General features: G+C 44.9%; 1 protein-coding gene across 1 annotated transcript in view; it reads left to right on the top strand.

Annotated features, from left to right (window-relative positions):
* STK4 (serine/threonine kinase 4) overlaps positions 1-19070 on the top strand; it is a 238879-nt gene that overhangs the window by 150254 nt on the left and 69555 nt on the right. The window contains exon 9 of the mRNA XM_085619348.1: positions 9584-9764. Coding sequence (XP_085475474.1) covers positions 9584-9764 — 181 coding nt within the window. The remainder of the gene's footprint in view (positions 1-9583; positions 9765-19070) is intronic.

The raw sequence follows: 19070 nt of genomic DNA on the forward strand, positions 1-19070 counted from the left end.
CAAGGATGGCGGAAGAGATGCTGTGTCTAAGGCATTCTGGTACATGTTGAGGAGCCTGGGTGCTAGGAGCTGGGAGTATTCTTTGTAATAAGTTGCAGTCAGCCTGTCAAGGCCCGTAGCCTTGTCCGCGGGTAGGCCAGCAATAACCTGGTGTATTTCTTCAACAGTGATGGGGTAATTCAGAAATTCCTGATGTGCATCAGTTAACCAAACCAACTGGATGGTATCCAAATACGAATGGAAGTTTATGGCATCCTCAACAGGGGTAGCGGATTAGAGGCGGGCAAAATCCGCAGACATGATTTGCAGGAGATCGGAAGGGGAGAAGCAGATTTGGCCCTCCGTGTTCTGGAGTTCCGATATATAGGCTGTGGCGTGAGGATTTGCATGGTCATCTATGCTACATTTCTTGAGCATTCGACCATCTTCTGTTCAAAGGTAGGCTACGAATTGAACCATTGTCTAAGTCTTTTGTGCTTTCTTCTTGTTTCCTAGCTTGGTGCTATTCCGAATTCTGTTGAGTTCGGATCTGTATGAGTTCTTCCAAACAAGAATCGTGAGTTTTGCCTGAAAAAGCAACATATATTTCACACCTAAACAACTTAAAATGCGTTTGAGCTCAAAGAAAAAATTTAATTGTTGCTGTGCCTCTGATGTAAATTCAGGAAAAGGGTTTTCTTTGCTGTTTTCGACAATTTTTTAACCATTCTGGCACAGCAACTATCACGGCCTCTATAATGAAATAGGCAAGCCACTACTGTATGAATGGGGGCAACATAGCAGGGCGATGCGGATGGCAATCTATCTTCTCTTTCACTGCAATAAATGTTTTCAACTGCACCGGGTGCAACATGGTTTGAAAAGCATCTATCTAAGTATGGTTTCAGTGTGAGCCTTCAGCCCTCTCCAGCAGTCTATAATTCTTGCATTATTACTTCTGGAGCTTCCTGTACTCCAGAAAGCGCACACCTCATGAAGTTACAAAATATTTTTTTAACAGTGATGTAAAACGGAAGGGTTAAAAAAACACACTTGGCTTCAATGGTGCGAATTATAATACCAGCGTTGGATGGGTTGGAGAAGGGGCGTGTGTGGGGAAGTACTGGTAGGGTAATCATTCCATCTGATGCTAACAGGTATCCCAGTGTTCTGTCTTCTACTACAGGGAAGCCTAATGTGAATATCAATATACTCTCCTGGAATGTGGCAGGATTAAAAAATAAATTGATCTGTGAAGAATGGGGCAAGTTCATAGATACTTTTGATATCTGCCTAATGCAAGAGACATGAGCTACGATTAATCTTCAGCGGATTGGCTTTGTGTCTTATAATATACATGCAATAGTTAGTGGCAGGGGAAGACCTTCAGGGGGCTTAAGTATTTGGGTGGCTCTGCATTTGGGAGTCACAGCTAGACAGCTCCAAACTAGCTCACATGATATCCAATGTGTCCTACTTGACCTGCCAGGGAATAAACATTTAGCTTTATTCAATGTCTATTCCAGACCTTCTCCGAGCGGGCAGGAGTCTAAGGTTATCACACAGATGAATGATTATCTTGACCCTAGACCCGGAGTATTCTGTGATAGTAGGTGGCGATTTTAATTGCCAGTATGAGCCACTCAGTATGTTGGATTTAGATGATCCGATTGTGGAAAACATACACTGGAATATTTCTGAGCCTCTGACTCCATTGGTTAAAGCCTGGACTCCATTGGTCTTGCCAAATTAAAGTTGACTATAGGAGGGAGGAATTTCTTGACCTGATTTTTCCTGCTGTTGCTAGGAAGTTGTACTTCCAGCTGAGAATAGGCAGCTTACCGCTTAGGTCTTTTACTTCTAATTGGGAACCAAACAAAAACACTGATTGTCCTGCCTGTGGTTTTCGAATGGAAGATGATAAACATGTTTTCTTCTTCTGTCCAGTGTACCACCAGTTACGAAATAGATGGGTAAAACCCATTTGTAAGAATCTGGGATTTTGAGAGTGTGAAAATGCCTTAAGAGTATTGAAATATGACACCCACCCTCCGATTGTCTTTGCAGTCTCCCGTTTTCTAAATGCCATGTGGATTAAACACAGAAAATATTGTAATTAAGTAACAGGCATTAATGCATTCCATGTACTTTTATTGTATCCGAAGTACAATTTTGATTCTATTGTCCTCCATCTTTTTTTTTTTTCGTGTAATGATGAATTGTATGTTGCTATATTTTATGTGTACTTTTATGGCCTTTGCGGCCGAAATAAAGTTTATAAAAGGAATGGAATTATAAGCACTTCCAAAGTAAAAACACTCTAGATATAATTACCAAGTTGTAATGACTCAATCGAAGGTTCTGTGAATCCTTTTAATACCTACATTTCTCTTTCGTCAGTTTAAACCTCTCTGTCTTCATTTGTTTGTCATGCAACATATGTAGTATTTTCAGACATTCAGGCACTTGGCACACAGACACAATTCACTGTCAATGTTTTGTATTTTTTTTAGACTTCACCTGTCTTTCTGTAGCAGTGCTATGAGTTTTTTTAGTTTCTCTTCTCAAGTCCACTCCAGTTCTAGATCTGTGTCTTAAGACTGCCTACAGTATTGTGTTCCAAAGGTATCCTCCCAACTGGATTTCTCAGATTTCCTTTCCTTTGAGGTAAGTTCACCATTGCAACAGCCTCGTGTAGCTCTCACCTTCTCTGTAGATCACCTCCGGTGCCTCCCTCCTTTTCACCGATCCCAAGACACCTTCCGAATCAAGTGCACCCTTTGCTTTTTCCTCTCCTGTGGATATCTGCTGTCTTCCTCCAACAGCTCTTCCTCAAGTCGTCTCACCGGAGTCTAGGACAAACACCCTATTGCTGACAATCCATCACTGACCGTTCATCACTGATCATTGCAGGCATCTGCCTCCGAGGACACTAGAGGTGGACCAGCCAACATATAAAGCGGGAGAGCAGCAGGGGGTTTAGCTTAGCCATAGAGATTCGGGTGAATCTCAAATTTCCCAGCTAAAAAAATGATGGGCCACTGGGTTGAGGGGTGGGATGACCCAGTGCTTAATTTGTAAAATATTAAGTGCAGGGCTCTGACCAGGAGGCCACTGCAGCTTTCACCACCCATCGCCCTTGTCATCTCTGCCAAAACAACTACTAACCATCTCTCTCGCATGTAATTGCGACAGTTCAGATTATTCCAGGTCCCCAAAGCTAAAGGAACGGTGGGGAGGCAGGCATTAGCACTATTTTAATGTATATTGTATTCTTAAACAACCGCTGTTCTGCTCATGTCTAAATTAGATGAGCAGCGCCACCATGTGGTAGACTGTTCTAAGTATGGTGTTGACAATTAGGTGTCCGGTGCCAAGCACCGGGAACCCATTAAGTGCCGGTGCTGTGCACCAGAAAGCACCGGCTCAAATTAAGCACTGAGGTGACCACATTTTCAGGATGGACTGCTCACATGAGGAGAAGGATCAGTACTGATTTGCATCAGGTGGATCTCTGTCTAAATTGGCACAGTGGGCAAAAAGCAATGGGTAGGAATTAGGGGTGTGTGAAATTTGCTTTTGTGTAATTACATGAAATAAATGTGAAATTGTGTGCAGTTACGCAAAATTAAAATCCGTTGTTTTGCGCTGCATTTTAGTGCAAAATGCAACCTAACTCCAATTTATGGCTTGGATGCATTTAAACAAAAGTACCACAGCCACTCATGTTCTGTCATCCAGTGCGCTCACTGTAAATCTTTACTGCAAATTGCACCATTTACTGTTAATGGTTTACTGCGAATGGCACATAATTACGCAAAGAGCCTTAATACCATCATTTTGGGAATAATGAGTAACAAGATTATTTCAATATTCCTGAAATTATGCATCCGTCCCATCACTTTTAGATGTCTGATTGACAATAGTATTTCTAGAAACCTGAGAATGGCACATCTTCCCAAGCCTAGTTCTGCAAAAGTTTGTGAATTCCAAAAAGTAAAATGTTTTCACTTATTCAATAAATACTTCTATGGGTGAAGATTTACTGCTTTTCAGTGAACCAGTCGATGAATAGATTTTATTTCTCAAGCCTACAAATGAAGAAGTTAAAACGTCTCAATGAAATAAGAGCAACAAGAAAAACAAAAATAGCAGATCAGACTCTGGGCCCAGGGACCCAACTACTAAGCCAAGAATGCATTTATTTGTTGGCTGTCACACCCTAAATAGCCCCCTCTGAAGGCCGGAGTAGAGGACCAGCAGAGTGTCTGGCTGAGCTTTAAGAGCTATTTCAGGAGCTGAGCCCAGAAAATGTTTGGCACATAAACAGCACAATGAGCACCATATAAAATAATGATAAAGACTCTTCTAAATTTAAAACAAGGTATTTCCTCAACATGCTGAAGCGTTTCAATTTAGTACATCAGGTTATATCACTACATGAGGAGGCATTTATTATGTTCGTTTTTAAACATGAATTTAGAAATCTACTTGCCCCCCCTCACCCTGCTTTGACAATAGTGCCACTAGTGCAGTAAGATGCAAGTTAGTTGCCATGTGTACCCTGTATGTGACCTATATTCTTACATGGAACAACAATCCAATCTATTTAAATAAGACACAACTGAGATGCTTGTTTAGGACACACCCTGAGCTCACGTAAATCAAAGTGCTCTCAAATGCAATAAAAGAAGCAATGTAAATTTTGCATAGGATCATACAGTTTGGTCAAGGTGGTAAGCCGGAAAAAAGTTGTACAATCTCAAGAAAGTGAAATGGAGAAGCCCATACTCCTCCTTATTATTAACCTATGTATACACCACAGGTGCCTGGGATCCTAATCCGGGATTATCTCATTGCATAATCTCCTGCTGCAGCACAGATGCTTTAATTTATTAGGAGAAGACACCTCACCTACAACTAATTGTAGGTGCCTTTTCCTCAACTGAGTAGGTATATATTGTTAGGATGTGCGCAACCCCTTGTTGGGAGCTTGTGATAACCGTTTGTTCTGGATAAAAACAGGGATTTTGTTATTTTCATATAAAATGACTCTTATACCCCAAGATTTCTCATTTATTCCATGGGTACCCATGGCATGATTAAAGATTAGTTCATTTTGGACGTCCAGTTAGGACGGTGACACCGTTTTCATGATGACTCCTATTTGTGATTCAGGATGGGTCTCAAAATCCCTTTTACAAACAGGGATGGCTTTTCCCGTTCTTAAAGAGCATTTGTACATTATAAAAAGCCTTTTTCCCGTTGCAAACTCTGTGACTTTGTGATTAGCATGGTTTGCAACTGCAAAAGGTATTTGCACATCTGGCCACAAGTGTATGTTGAGTGAAGAATGTATAAAACCATTTGATCAAATAGGGAAAAAGATCTGCATACTTCACAGTAAAATTATTTCTGTGGCATCCAGTGGAGTGGCGGCTGGCATGACTCCCGGGGTTGCGTAGGGTTGGAGGGGTTCGGAGGGGGTGGGAGTGGGAGAAATAAAAAATAAGATAAACTTACCTTGAGGCCAGGTACCGCGTCTGCTCCTGCTCTCCTGCCTCTGACTCCAGGAACAGAAAGCAGGCAGCCAGGCTCTCTCCCCTAAGCCAATAATGCTGGAATGCAGCGTTGGGATTGGTCTGAGCACTGTGACACTGTGCTCAGCCAGGGGCTGGAGGGGTGGGCATGTTCTCCATGCAGGCTGTAATGCAGCCTGCATGGAAAAGGGGGAAAGTGCGCATGACTGGTTTTGGTGGCCCAAGAGGGCCAACCAAACAGTCATTGCGCACTTAGGAGTGGGAAAACCACTCCTCCCCTGCCCTGAGAGCAGAGAAGCCCCGCCAAAGCAGCAGGACACGAAGCATAAAATGATAATAACTCTAAGTTATTATCATTTTATGTTTCTCTCTGCTTAAAAGCACTGGGGCAACGCTCCTCCGCCATGGTGGGGGAGCTGCCTGTTGAACTTGGCCCTTCTGGCAGGTTCACCTCTGAACTTTTTGCCTTAAGCTCTGACATATTGGTCGTGATTTTTGGCCTCTGCACACTTTAGCACTGTGGCCCAGTGTAAAGTGCGTGCGCTCTGAGTGCGTGTGATGAGATTGGCCTGCCCTCCCATAGGAATGCATGGGGGATATGTGTGTCCATGGTAATTCCTGGTATGAGAGGAGTGCAGGGTCGAGTTTAGTATGTGCGGACTAGTGTGAGAATAAATGCTGCACAATGGTGTCCGCAGATTTATGGTGACTAGTGGAGAAGTGCCACTTATAGAAGTTGGCCTTTCTGTGTACTGTGTGTCTGCCTGCCTGGTGTGGAGTGCATGTCTGGCTTGTGATTGACAGGAGGTGAGAGGGCTGGGGAATTCCAGGAGCCAGGGTGAGTCTGCCCGATGGTGAATGGAGAGATCTGCATGTAGATGGGAGGGAGGAGTTGCACCTGGGACCTGAATAGGGCTGGGCCTTCCCTCCACAATGCTGGCTCCATCTCCTGTGGTGCGTCTGATGTCCCTGGCCTGTCCTGTGAATATAGAGGGGAGCTGAGCAAAACAAAGTGCTCCTGAACCAGTTGTATCTGGTTCTCCCCTTGCCCTACAGTTATAGACAAAGGAAAATGCTGTGTAAAAGCAGGGGCTGTGACCCCATGTAAAATGTTCTGCTTTTGGATCCTGACCGAGGGGGGCTTGCTGCTGGTGGGGCCCAGGAGGGACCCCCATGGGGACTGCCTCCCTGCTGGAGGACCCTGTGTGCTGGCCCCTGGGCCCTGCATTGCACCCTGATGCCTAAAGGACTTCTTGGAACCATTTTGCTTGTTTCTTCTTTCCACAGGACTTTTTTGGTTGCTGTCCTAGCGCCCTGGGAGTGCTTTATTTCCATTACAACAAAGCGCTGTGATTGTCCGAAGGAGGAGTGCTTTAATTGCACGGCCCCCAGGAAAAAGCGCGAGGGCTCCGCAGCACAAAGCTGCGTGTGCAGGAGGGAATCCCCGGCGTAGGGATTCCCCCTCGTTTTGCCTGCAATCACGGGTGCCCACCTCGCTTATTTTTATAATAAAAATTACGGGTGCCCACCCCGATTATGGAGCGCCATTGCGGGTGCCCACCCCTCTTCTGCCGATATTTTTAGCCGAGGGAGCCTACCCCTCATTGCCGCCAAAGAACCCGAGCGCCGACGCCATCCGCGGCCTGCCTGGTTGTGGGTGGGGCCTGGCGGACGGAAGCGGAAGAGATGTCCAGGGCGGCGTCTGGTCGCGAGGGGCTCCCGTGTGAAAAGAGAAGCCCCGCGCGCCGCCCCGGAGGAAAGTTATCTGGAGCCTCTTGAGCTCTGGGAATGAAGTAAAAGTCCCGGGTCCCAGGAGGGGGCCTGGGTGAAGAAGACAGGGCGGCAGAGCCCGCCGATAGCAGTGCGGGGCTCCCAGTAGTGAAGGGAAGCCCCGCGCCGCAGAAGAGGTACTGCCGTGTTGATGCCGGGTGAAAGAGGCAGATCCCCGCCTACGAGCAGAAAGAACCGGTGAGTGGCGCTGGGGCTCTGGTATGCTGGTGCCTGTTCCAGGCACGTTGACGGTGCTGGGCGGCCCGTCTCGCAGAGGGCCGTCCCAGCGAGGGTGCAGAGTTTCTGTGGAGACTCCAGGTGGGGCCAGTGAGGGCCCTGTGTCAGTCAGAGCGGCCCCGTCTAGCAGCGGGCCACTCCAACGCGGGTACAGTTGTTGTTAGAGCCTAGGTGGCTCCAATGATGGCACCATTATTTTATAGAGGGCCCAGAGGGGCCCAATATTCTCCCCATGTGGGGGCCACATTGAGTCCAGCGGCACAGTGGTGCCAGCATTTTTACTGATCCCAGCTGCCCTGCGAGGGCGCAGGCAGCTGCAACGTTTTTGCACAGTTATTTCAGAGAGTCCCTGAGAGGGACAGAAGTGACACAGAGGTGCCAGGCCTTCACCATTATTTCCCAGCTGCCCAGCAAGTAGTGGGCAGCTGCACCGTTTAGGCGCCCAGTTCTTTGGGGACATGGTTGAAGTTAGGAGTGAGATGCACTCCTTTGCCCCTGACCTTCACAGCTGCGCAGCACTTAGTGCCAGCTGCTACGTTTAGGTCTGTGCAGATTGTGCACCATTGACTTTCGCTGCTGAGGCAGCGCGCCCTGACTTTCGGGACACAGGGCATTTGAGCCCCCTTTTTGAGATGGCCAGTTGGCCAGGGGGATTGTTAGGTTTATAGGGCGCCAGGCCCTACTGTGATCTTGGGTGCTAGGAAATGTGATTCATGTAGAATGATTTACGCACCCTGTGTTGATACCTCTAAATGTGTTTTATGATTATGAGGTTGGTTCGCATATTATGGTTTATGCTAGTGAGATTTAATTCCTAATGTAGTTATACTTAGGTGGTTAGGGTCTAATGTGTTTAGACTTCTGAGAGAATTGCATAATGTGTTTATGCTGGTGAGGTTGGCACAGAATGTAATTCGCGCCTGATGTGATGCTGTGCATAATGTAGTTTATGCTAAGTACAGTGATTACCAGTAGTTGCTGGTTGTGTTCTATGTTTATGATAAATTCTACATTTACTAAGTTCACCTTGTGATGGTACTGACAGTGGTCCAGTTGGCCCCGTCAGGTGTAAATAATCCCTTGTAAATATGACCTAGTGCCAGGTGGTACCATGTATAATATGTGTTTACTATTCTAATGTGTTATGATAATACAAAGGCTATTTTTTATATAACCGTGTGTGGAGTTCCTTTTGTAGTGTGCCTGGGATGTTGTTGCTGTGTGCGTGCGCAAATGCTTTACACATTGCCTCCGGGATAAGCCTGACTGCTCTTGCCAAGCTACCAAGGGGGTGAGCAGGGGTTATCTTTGGCGTGTAACTTCCTTGCCCTGACTAGAGTGGTGGTCTCTGCCTGGCTTTGGCGCTAGCCTTAGCCAACCAGAGATTCCATTTCTAACACCGCCACTGATCCAGTGCCTCTCCCCTTAGTAGCCTCGAATATCTTCAGTAGTAATCTTGTGCTCAAGTAATCGCACCATGCTGGGAAAGGCCACTTTGGAACACGTCCACCCATTTTTCTCAGAGTTCTGGCAACCTCCGGCAAACGTGTTGTTTACTGCCTCAAACTGCTGGATTCAGGGCCCTATCTAATACAATCCGTAGTCTAAGCCTAATTTTCTAGCTATAACCGTGATTCACACACCGTACAAACAGACTTCTTTTTCCCGTCAGATTGATCTCTTTCATTGGTATGATAAGCGCCTGATGAAGAGATTAAAACACACTGTAAAGCCATCAACCAAACCATAACTGCACAATAAAGGCGTTATTCTTGCATGACAAAAATCCAGTATGATTATCACTAGAATTTCAATTTTTGTTATCAAAATAAGTTGCCTATTTTCCCATGGAAGCAATAAAAGATTGGTTTTCAGTTTTTCTGTGAAAGGAAGTTACTCAGTTTCTCAGATTTGTAAATATCGGTTTGAGCAGAAAATTAGAGTGGCTTTTTTAAATTTATTTTTTCATGCATTATTTTTTATTTTAGGGCTCTTATTTTGAAAATAGCCACATTGTGTTCTTATCTGTTTTTTTTTTTCGTCCTGTCAATTTCCAGGAAGAGGATGAGACAGATTCTGGCACCATGGTGCATGCGAAGGGTGACATGATGACGATGCGGCCATCAAGTGCGTCAAGCAGTGGGGATAGTACCATGACAATGCTTGATGGCACATTGGAACAGCAGCTGGGAACGATGGTAATAAACAGTGAAGAAGATGAGACGGGCACCATGAAAAGTAAGAAAGCTTGGTTTTGTTAAGTTTGTATACCTTAAAAAACTCAAGAGGTAGTATTGCTCCTGCAATGGAGCATGTTCATGTTTTCACTGATAGAGGAGAGTGCATGCCGACGTACTACAGTAATTACAAACTAGAACATCAAACCACTTCTTCTACACCATATGTGAAATGACAATCCCTCCCATAGATAAAATTAATTGGAGTTGAAAATATTAAGGGGTATCCTCTTGAAACATGGGTTTGGCTAAAGTGACTTGTTTATATGTTTACTACGAGGGTTGTGTTATTCCAGAAGATTTCCAAGAATTGCTAAAAATTAAAGTAAGACAGTTTATTTGTAATGTTAGGTACATACCTCCCTCACTACATCACAATATTAAGAACTTATACTAGGTTAGAATACTTGGTTTAGATGTCCCTCATTGAAAGAAATAAAATGTGTTGTTCCCAGCACTAGGCAAATCACTTTTAGTGGTAAGGTGCTGGCTCCATGAGGTTTTGTAATTTTTCTTCTGGGCAAATGGACCATTACAGAGTGTTTTGTCCACTTAAGGTTCAACTTCTAAAGATCTCCATGCTAGCAACTTTTAATCAAGACTTTTTCTAAGTTGAAGTTGTAATACCTTGGGCCATGAATGTCTTTGGTCTACTCCTGCTTTGTGAACTCTTGCTTCAGTCACCCTTAATTAAGTGATTTTTTGGTTGACCGACAATTTAACACCCTGGAACAGCGCTTGTTGTCGTGGCCGTTGGCTCAACAACAAAACCAGTGGTTCTTTTAAAAATGTTTGTGAGCATGACCAGATATATTTTTGTGGTCTGTGCTAAGTAGAAAAGCTCTGAATATTCTTAACATCTGCTGGAATGATTCTAACAAATAGATTAGTTCCAATTGTAATAATTCGATACATTTTTTGCCCCCCTAAAAATCTCCACTTCCCTAGCACTCATCGCGATAGCACAGTACAGTTTACCTCACAAAGTTACCATCCAGAATCAGGCTTAGAATATTAGACCGATATACTTAAATGAGCTGTCCCGAAAAGGCAGAGTATATGGAACAGGGGTTAAGTGAATGAATTGCAGTTTTTTTTTTTTTTTAAAGTGCTGTTTACACATGTATGCGATGAAGCACGTTTATTAATAATTAAGGCTTCTGGTTTTCAGTTTTTACTGATTTTTACAGATAAATACAGATCGAAAACAATGTGTTTCCTGTCTATCTTGTTTTTAAAAGTGGAAAAATACAGAAAATGGTGCTTCTTGTGAGAAACTCTCCATGCTGTTTTTCATGAATTCTAGGCAACAGCTGAGCAGGCAGACCGCATGGAGGGTTAAAATACAGGATGACATTTCCTTAAATACAGGCAAATATTTACAAATATTTGTAGTATGATGCTAATATGTACCGTTGAGTGTAATCTTTTCTTATATGGGGCTGCTTAGTTTCCTAAAATATGGCAGGCATCCATGTTTGAGTGCATGTCAAAGAGTTATATAAACTTAGAAATATACCATTATACAGCTACATTTATTCTTGAAGCACAAAATAAATATGGATAAATACCAATAAGTTGGCCAAAAAATAAATCTAGATAAATAGACGGAAATGTTTAAAAAAAAACCCATAAAACTGGGAGCCCTATTAGTAATGTAGAGATGACAGTGCCCACTTCCACTGACATGTTTTGTATAAATAAAAACACAAGTCCGGCGAGGAAAGGAAATTAATAAATGCATTTTTGTGTTGATCAAATTTATGAAATGAAAGAAGGATTAAGAAGTTTACCGCTATTTGCACATACCGGAAGTGAAAACTATAAACGGAGAATTCAAATTTCTGTGCCATTTTGCAAAATAATATACTTATCCTGAGCTTAGTCGACCAAGAGGGGTGTCAGTGAAAGGTTGATTTTGTATGAGTGAAGGAGGTGGGGAGGACTGAGTGATAGACTTGCCTTGGAATGAAGAATGTAACCTTTTCAAAGAGACCATATTTTGATGTCAAGGCTGGGAACAATTTGCTAATTTTTATCTGTTTCCACCTTCTGGGCCAGTCCCATGTTAAATCAAATCTGACATTGTGTTCTATTTTGATTAAAAGCTGTTTATCGTGTGCAAAGTTTCAGTCCACCTGCTGCCGTCGTCTTAGTGGTTTTCTCTCTCTTTACATCTCGAAGGTCCCATCAGGAGAATGATGAGGGGGCTTGCCTGTAAATAGTGAGACTAGATACTGCTAGTACATGTGTCATTACAATGAGTTGCGTGCTCTTATTGATGTATCCATGTTGCCTTCCTTCAGGCTCATAGGAAGAATTAAGTAAATGGGCATGAGACAGATTGAGATGCCCATTGGTTAAGCTACCAGAAATCAGGGTTCAAAGCTCAAGCATCATCTGAAGGGGTAGTGAACTAAATTTATCCTATGAGATTATATTGACAGATCTGCAAATTAAAGAAGCTGCTCCAATGTTATATAATACTTATAACGCGCACTAATACTTAAAAAGTGTCCTGGCGCGAATGCTGCATGCGGAACCTTGAGAAGAGAACATTAGAGTGCCCCTGAGAAAATAAAAGTTTTCAGTTGCTTTTTAAAAAGCCTAAGGTCTTGAATAGCGCGAAGCTTCAAAGGTAAGGCATTCCAGGCCATGGCTGTTTTCACTGAAAAAGGTTGGCCACCCAGGCGGACCCTGTGGAAGCGCGATACCGTCACCTGACGTGAGGTGGCGGATCGCGGCAGTCTATTAGGAGTATAGAAGGCAATCCGCTTTTGAATGTAGATAGGACCAGTATTATGCAAAGCCCGGTGGGCCAAAATTAGGGATTTGAATTGCACTCTTTGGAGGACTGGCAGCCAGTGTAAGTCACAGAGGTGTTTTTTGACGCTAGACCGTCCTGAGATGTTGAACAGGAGTCTAGCAGCGGCATTCTGAATGGTCTGTAATTTGTTGATTAGGTATCTTGGAGTACCCAAATACAGAGCGTTGGCATAGTCGAGCCGAGAAAGAATAAGGGCTCGAATCACAGCTTCCTTAGCTGACTGAGGCAACAGCGGGAGTAATCTTCTCAGTACCTTAAGAGTGCCAAAACACTGACCGACCAGTTTATTAATTTGATAAGTAAACCGTAAGTCCTCCGTGAACCAAATCCCAAGATTTTTTGCAGGAGAGCCCTCCGAGTGCGGGCGGAGGAGATTAGAAGGCCATAGAGATGATCAAAAATCAGAGGGAAATTGTCCATACAGGAGAACTTCAGATTTGTCCTCATTACATTTTAGATGCACAGCGGCCAGCCACTTAAAAACAGCCGAAAGGCAGTTCTGGGCGGACGCAGTAGACAAATCAGAATCCTTCCAAGTAAAAAGAAGTTGTGTATCGTCCGCATAGGCCATTATTTTCGCACCTAGTTCCTCTGCCAAAAAAATCAAAGGTGTAAGATAAATATTGAAAAGCAGGGGGCTCAAGGTGGATCCCTGCGGGACGCCCGTAGCCACCTTCCTCACCGTCGAGGAAAAAGGCGGCGTCCACACCTGCTGGGTCCGGCCCTCTAAGAAAGATTTTAGCCAGTTCCACACATGGCCACCGACACCGATGTTGGCCAGGCGAGAGAGGAGGAGCTGATGGGGAACCGTATCGAAGGCGGCAGAAAGATCGAGTAGCACCAAAGCTGCTCTGCCGCCCGCATCAAGGCACCCCCGAATAGCTTCGGCCACCTCCACAAGCGCAGTTTCGGTGCTGTAGGCGGACCTAAAACCCGACTGCGCAGGGTGTAGTAGGCCGAAGGATTCCACAAAGGCTTCCAGTTGCCGAAAAACAACCTTCTCACAAATTTTGGCCATGGCAGGGAGAAGAGAAATAGGACGATAGCTAGTCGGAATAGAAGGGTCGAGTGAGGGTTTTTTCAGGAGAGGAAGGAGTTTGGCCTGCTTCCAACTACTAGGAACCGTAGAGGTCTGCAGGGAAAGATTTATAATTCTATTGACCTTCAGAGAGATCACCTCAGCAATACCAGCAAACACTCTGGCCGGAGCGGGGTCAGAAGGGGACCCTGATTTGAGAGATTTTAAGATAGCCAAGGTGTCACATTCTTCAACGTGCGAGAACATGGAAAAAGAGGAACAGACCTCAGTCAGGGGGGGAAGAATCCCGACCAAGGTTGTCCTGGATCACTTGGATTTTTTCGATTAAAAAAAGACGACCGTTCCTCACAACGCTCTAGGGAGGCTGGAAGGGGAGTTTGTTCCGTGGCAGGGGATTGGAAACTTCTGACAATCAAGAAGATCTCTTTGCTGTTGTTCTTGGCTTTGGCTATACGGGCAACAAAGAAACTACTCTTAGCTGCACTAATAACTGTGTAGTAGTCGCGTTGGGCCTTCCGCAAAGTAGCCTTGGTGAAAGGACAGTAGTCCCGGCGCCAAATGCGCTCCAATGCCTTGCAAGACAGTTTAAGAGCTCTAAGCGAGGACGAGTACCAAGGTTTGGGAGGAATGGCCCTAGGTCTGCCGACGCGGGGAGCACTAGACACTGATTCCACGCGATCCATGAGGTAAAGCCAGCACATTCAGTCTCCAGGATGCTAGTAGGTGAAGGTTCCGACCGAGCCAACGTCTTTGCAAGAGCCGGAATGTCAATCCTGCGAGACTAAGTTATGAACAGGGCGGGCACTAGGCGGGAATGTAACGATAGACCATGAAAAATAGAGCAGATAGTGGTCAGACCATGAGACCGGGAGCGGATCAGGAGTTGTTATATCAAAATTGGAGCAGATCAAATCAATCAAATGCCCCCCATGGTGGGTCGGAGATTTAATCCATTGAGTCAAGTGACCCAGGACACACAGATCATTTAACTCCCAGGAACCCAGCGCATCCGGACAATCAAGATGTATGTTAAAGTCCCCAAGGAGAAGAAACCTTGGGAAACGCAGGGCACGTGGAATAATCACATCATCCAGGGCCTTGAGAAAGCCGCCCGGGGGCCGATAGACCAACGTACCGCCCAAGGTAAAGTGGGGGGACAAAGCAATAGAAAAATCAAGGGCCTCAGCGTCAACCAACCCCACCGAGGCTTCACAGGAAAACGACCAGATGTCTCTGAGAACTAAGGCAATACCACCTCCTCTCCCAGAACATCTGTCGAGTCTGGCAATTTTGAACCCAGGCGGAATAGAGAGTTCGATCGTAGGGGCACACGACTCATTCAGCCATGTCTCGGTGATGAATAGAAGATCCAGGCCCGCATCAGAGAGAAGTTCGTATATATCAGGGGCATGTTTCACCAGAGACCGAGCATTGATGAGTGCAGCCTGAATAGTAGCTCCACAATCATGGTGACTAGTAGAAGAACCTCCCCGTGGGCCGAGGCAGAAATTACAGGCAGGGCAGAACAAAGTAATGTCCTGGAGCACAGCCCATTTCCTACAGCCCTTGCGGCATGGCTTATTCAGGGCCAACAATTGACATTTACTACATCTCTTACCTCCTAGCACCTCCCCACTCAAACCAACGGCATGGCCCGGCTCTGGCGCAGACGGGCTTACCTTTGGCGCGCCGCCGGCGCGCCCGCTGCGCGCGAACGCAGCATCCGGCTTATGCTACTAACCAAGAACCAAAATCCGTTTTCAGTCCCGCAGAGATCATAGAATATCCTAAAAACCCTTCTCCAATTCATTATAACTCTGGGGAGCAAAGGGAGAGGAGGGGTGAACCAGAACAAGAACAATTTTGTATTCCAAGATTGAAAGTAAATACTTTTATTGATTAAGTTAAAATGATTTATTCAGAACCTAAAGTCCTTAAGTATCATGTGGCACCACTCTGTTAACTGGCTTTGACTCATGTAAGTGAAGACTTTGCTCACTTCAATTCTATATCTGCCTTACCTCATAGAATACCATGCACATATCTTCCTGGTAATAGGTGCCCATGCTCGAGAATGGTATCTCACTCCATTTTTAGGTTTTCTTGGTGATTAACTTTCTTCAAAATAATAGAACCCTCCATTCATTGGTCTGTTTTGTAGGGGTTTCGATCTTAAAGTTTGAAGTCTGTTCCAAACTACAGAAGAAATAACTATAACTAACTCCTGATCAGGGCTTCCAGCCCCAGCATGCTTGCTGTACTAATCCTCTCAGGGATGGATCAATAGAAGTTCAACCAATAATTCAGAATCCGTCCTTTTCTTGAAACTTCCCTGATACCCAGACCACTCCAAATCGTAAATGCCAATATTTAGTACTTTTCATGGTCTGGGTCTGCCACAGCACCCCTGTGATATGGCAGTTTCCAAGTCCACCAGCCCACATGATTTTTCTTCCTATCCCAACTCAGTCTGGATGGTTGCCTGTACAGAGTTCCAAAAATTATTATCCCCATTCTGATTTATATTGTTTGCTTTATAAAATTCATCTTTGTGTCTGCATAATTGTTTGTTTATATAATTTATAATTTCGCCTGTATTTCGTTTGCTTCTACCACTTTGTGACAATTCCTTTTGATTTTTGTTGATATACAAAATTTCATTTTATGCTGATTTTGACATAACTTGGCAAACACAAGGAGATGATGGACGGAGTGCTGAAACTTTTCAGACACTCACTCCTAGTCACAGATCTGGGTTGATTCCATCATTGTTCTTTAGCTCACTTCGCCACCCCAGTTCATACACAGCTATATGCAAATCAGTCTTGACCTTGTGCCTCATGGGAACAGTCCAGCACGAACTGCCAAGCCATGTTTTCCCTAGACCGGAAACAAGCATCCTGGGACCGGTTTCGGGCTATCAGCCCTCATCAGCCAGGCTTGCTTGAATCCAGTGGCAAAGTGAGCAAGGGACCCACGTCTGGACATACCGTGCCAACTTGGGGCGAACAAAGCGAACACAAGGAGATAATGGACGGAGCGTTGAAACTTTTCAGACACTCACTCTCAGTCACAGATCTGGGTTGTTTCCATCATCGTTTTTTAGCTCACTTCGCCACCCCAGTTCAGACACAGCTATATATATATTTTTTTAGTTTTATATAGCGCAAACTTGACCCGAATCTGGTATCAGAGCCCTTTACATAGTACCAGTTGCATTACATGAGGACACATTAATTTTTTTGTTAGAAGACGGGGAGATTAAGTGATTTGCCCGGAATGACAGGATGTTCAGCGTCATTGCCGAGACTCGAACCCTGTTCCCCAGATTCAAGGTCGACTGCCCTAGCCGTAAGGCCAACTCCTCTCCCCAGTATATGCAAATCAGTCTTGACCCTGTGCCTCATGGGAACAGTCCAGCCCGAACTGCCAAGCCATGTCTTCCCTGGACCGGAAACAAGCATCCTGAGACCGGTTTCGGGCTAACACCATGCCACTGGGGTCAAGTTATCCTGGCTGATGAGGGCTGAAAGCCCAAAACCGGTCCTAGGATGCTTGTTTCCAGTCCAGGGAGGACCTGGCCTGGCAGGTCGGGCTGGACTGTTCCCATTGGGCACAGGGTGAAGACTGATTTGCATATGGCGGGTCTAAACTGGAATGGCATGGTGAGCAAAAAAACGATGGATTTAGGCCCAGTTCTCTGTACTGGGGTGAATGTATGATATTGTTCCGAATTCTGTCCATCAACTGTTGTTTTTGCATTTGTCACCCCGAGTGGGACGGGTATGCTCAGACGCGGGTCCCGTGCTCTCCATTCCACTGGAATCAAGCTATCCTGGCTGAAGAGGGGTGAAACCCCGAAACCGGTCCTAGGATGGTTGTTTCCAGTCCAGGGAAGACCTGGCCTGGCAGGTTGGGCTGGACTGTTCCCATTGGGCGCAGGGTCAAGACTCATTTGCATATGGCTTGGTCCAAACTGGAATGGCATGGTGAGCAAAAAAACGATGGATTTAGGCCCAGATCTCTGTACTGGGGTGAATGTATGACATTGTTCTGCATTTTGTCCATCAATTATTGTTTTTGCATTTGTCACCCCGAGTCGGTCCTGTGCTCTCCATGCCACTGGAGTCAAGCTATTCTGGCTGATGAGGGCTAAAAGCCCGAAACCGGTCCTAGGATGCTTGTTTCCAGTCCAGGGAGGACCTGGCCTAGCAGTTCAGGCTGGACTGTTCCCATTGGGCGCAGGGTCAAGACTGGTTTGCATATGGTTGGTTCCAAACTGGAATGGCATGGTGAGCAAAAAAACGATGGATTTAAGCCCAAATCTTTGTACTGGGGTGAATGTACGACATTGTTCTGCATTCTGCCCATCAATTGTTGTTTTTGCATATAACATAACTTGGACATATTCTCATAATAACCTCCTATATTAACTATCAACCTTGAAAATGCCTGCGTGCCCCTACGGAGCTAAACACATGTTGCTTGAATACTAAAACGTCTCCTAATAAATGAGAGTAAAACATTAAGAAAATCTATCTACCTTTGATCTTTTGGATAATTGTATATTTGTACCATTGATGTCATAAATGTGGGAACCACAGGTTTCCATCTTTATCTCTGTTAAATACTTCTGCATAGTGGGATTGTTTTTTCCCCACCTTTGAGGGATTTTGGGTCATTTCAGGCATTCCTGGCCATCTAAGAGACATAGGCTCCAAAACAATACCACTGTAGTCTTGCTCAGCTCTCCATACTGTGACGTCTGTATCAGCAAATGTCTCTTTTTGCAGCTGTCTCAATAGCCAGAGCAATCAGGAGTGGGTACAGAGAGCAACCATAGAAGCCCCTCTTCTGTAACAATTCATCTCTAAAACCCAACCTGTTCTTACTCGGTTGTTGACATCCTTATTAGGTAAGTGCACCAAGTACTTCACATGCATCCCAAATCCAAACTACTCTGCTAAACTATGGATATTATCCCAGCCAACTGAGACAGAAGCCTGGTGATAGTCAGTTGATCCCTGGCAACATCCAGGACGTCATTTTTTGGGGGTGTTTAATGTTGCTGTCCAATCTTTCTGGTTTGGGTGGAGCATGTGGCAGACGTAATCCGAAAGCATGAGGCCAGCACTGTACTTGCAACCTTTTATCGAACAGGAAAAGTAGAGGCGATAGCAAAGAGTCATCCTATCCCTTTTTGAGTGGAAGAGACAATGTTTCTTTCTCGTGTGTGTTGTAGTTGTCTCTTTAACAAGGCTTATTTGTAAAGCTCCACTAATGATTAATTGAACTTATTGTCCCACCACTTTGAGTAGTTTAACAGCCGCATCCGCACTCCCATGTGTTCCTCAGTCATTTGCGGTACAGTAGTATCCATAAAACGTCACCTTTGTGCTCTGTGTATTCAGAGCCTCTTTTTGTGCAGCTTTTAAAGTATC

Source organism: Triturus cristatus, chromosome 7 (assembly GCF_964204655.1).
Source record: "Triturus cristatus chromosome 7, aTriCri1.1, whole genome shotgun sequence".
Lineage (NCBI taxonomy): Eukaryota > Metazoa > Chordata > Amphibia > Caudata > Salamandridae > Triturus > Triturus cristatus.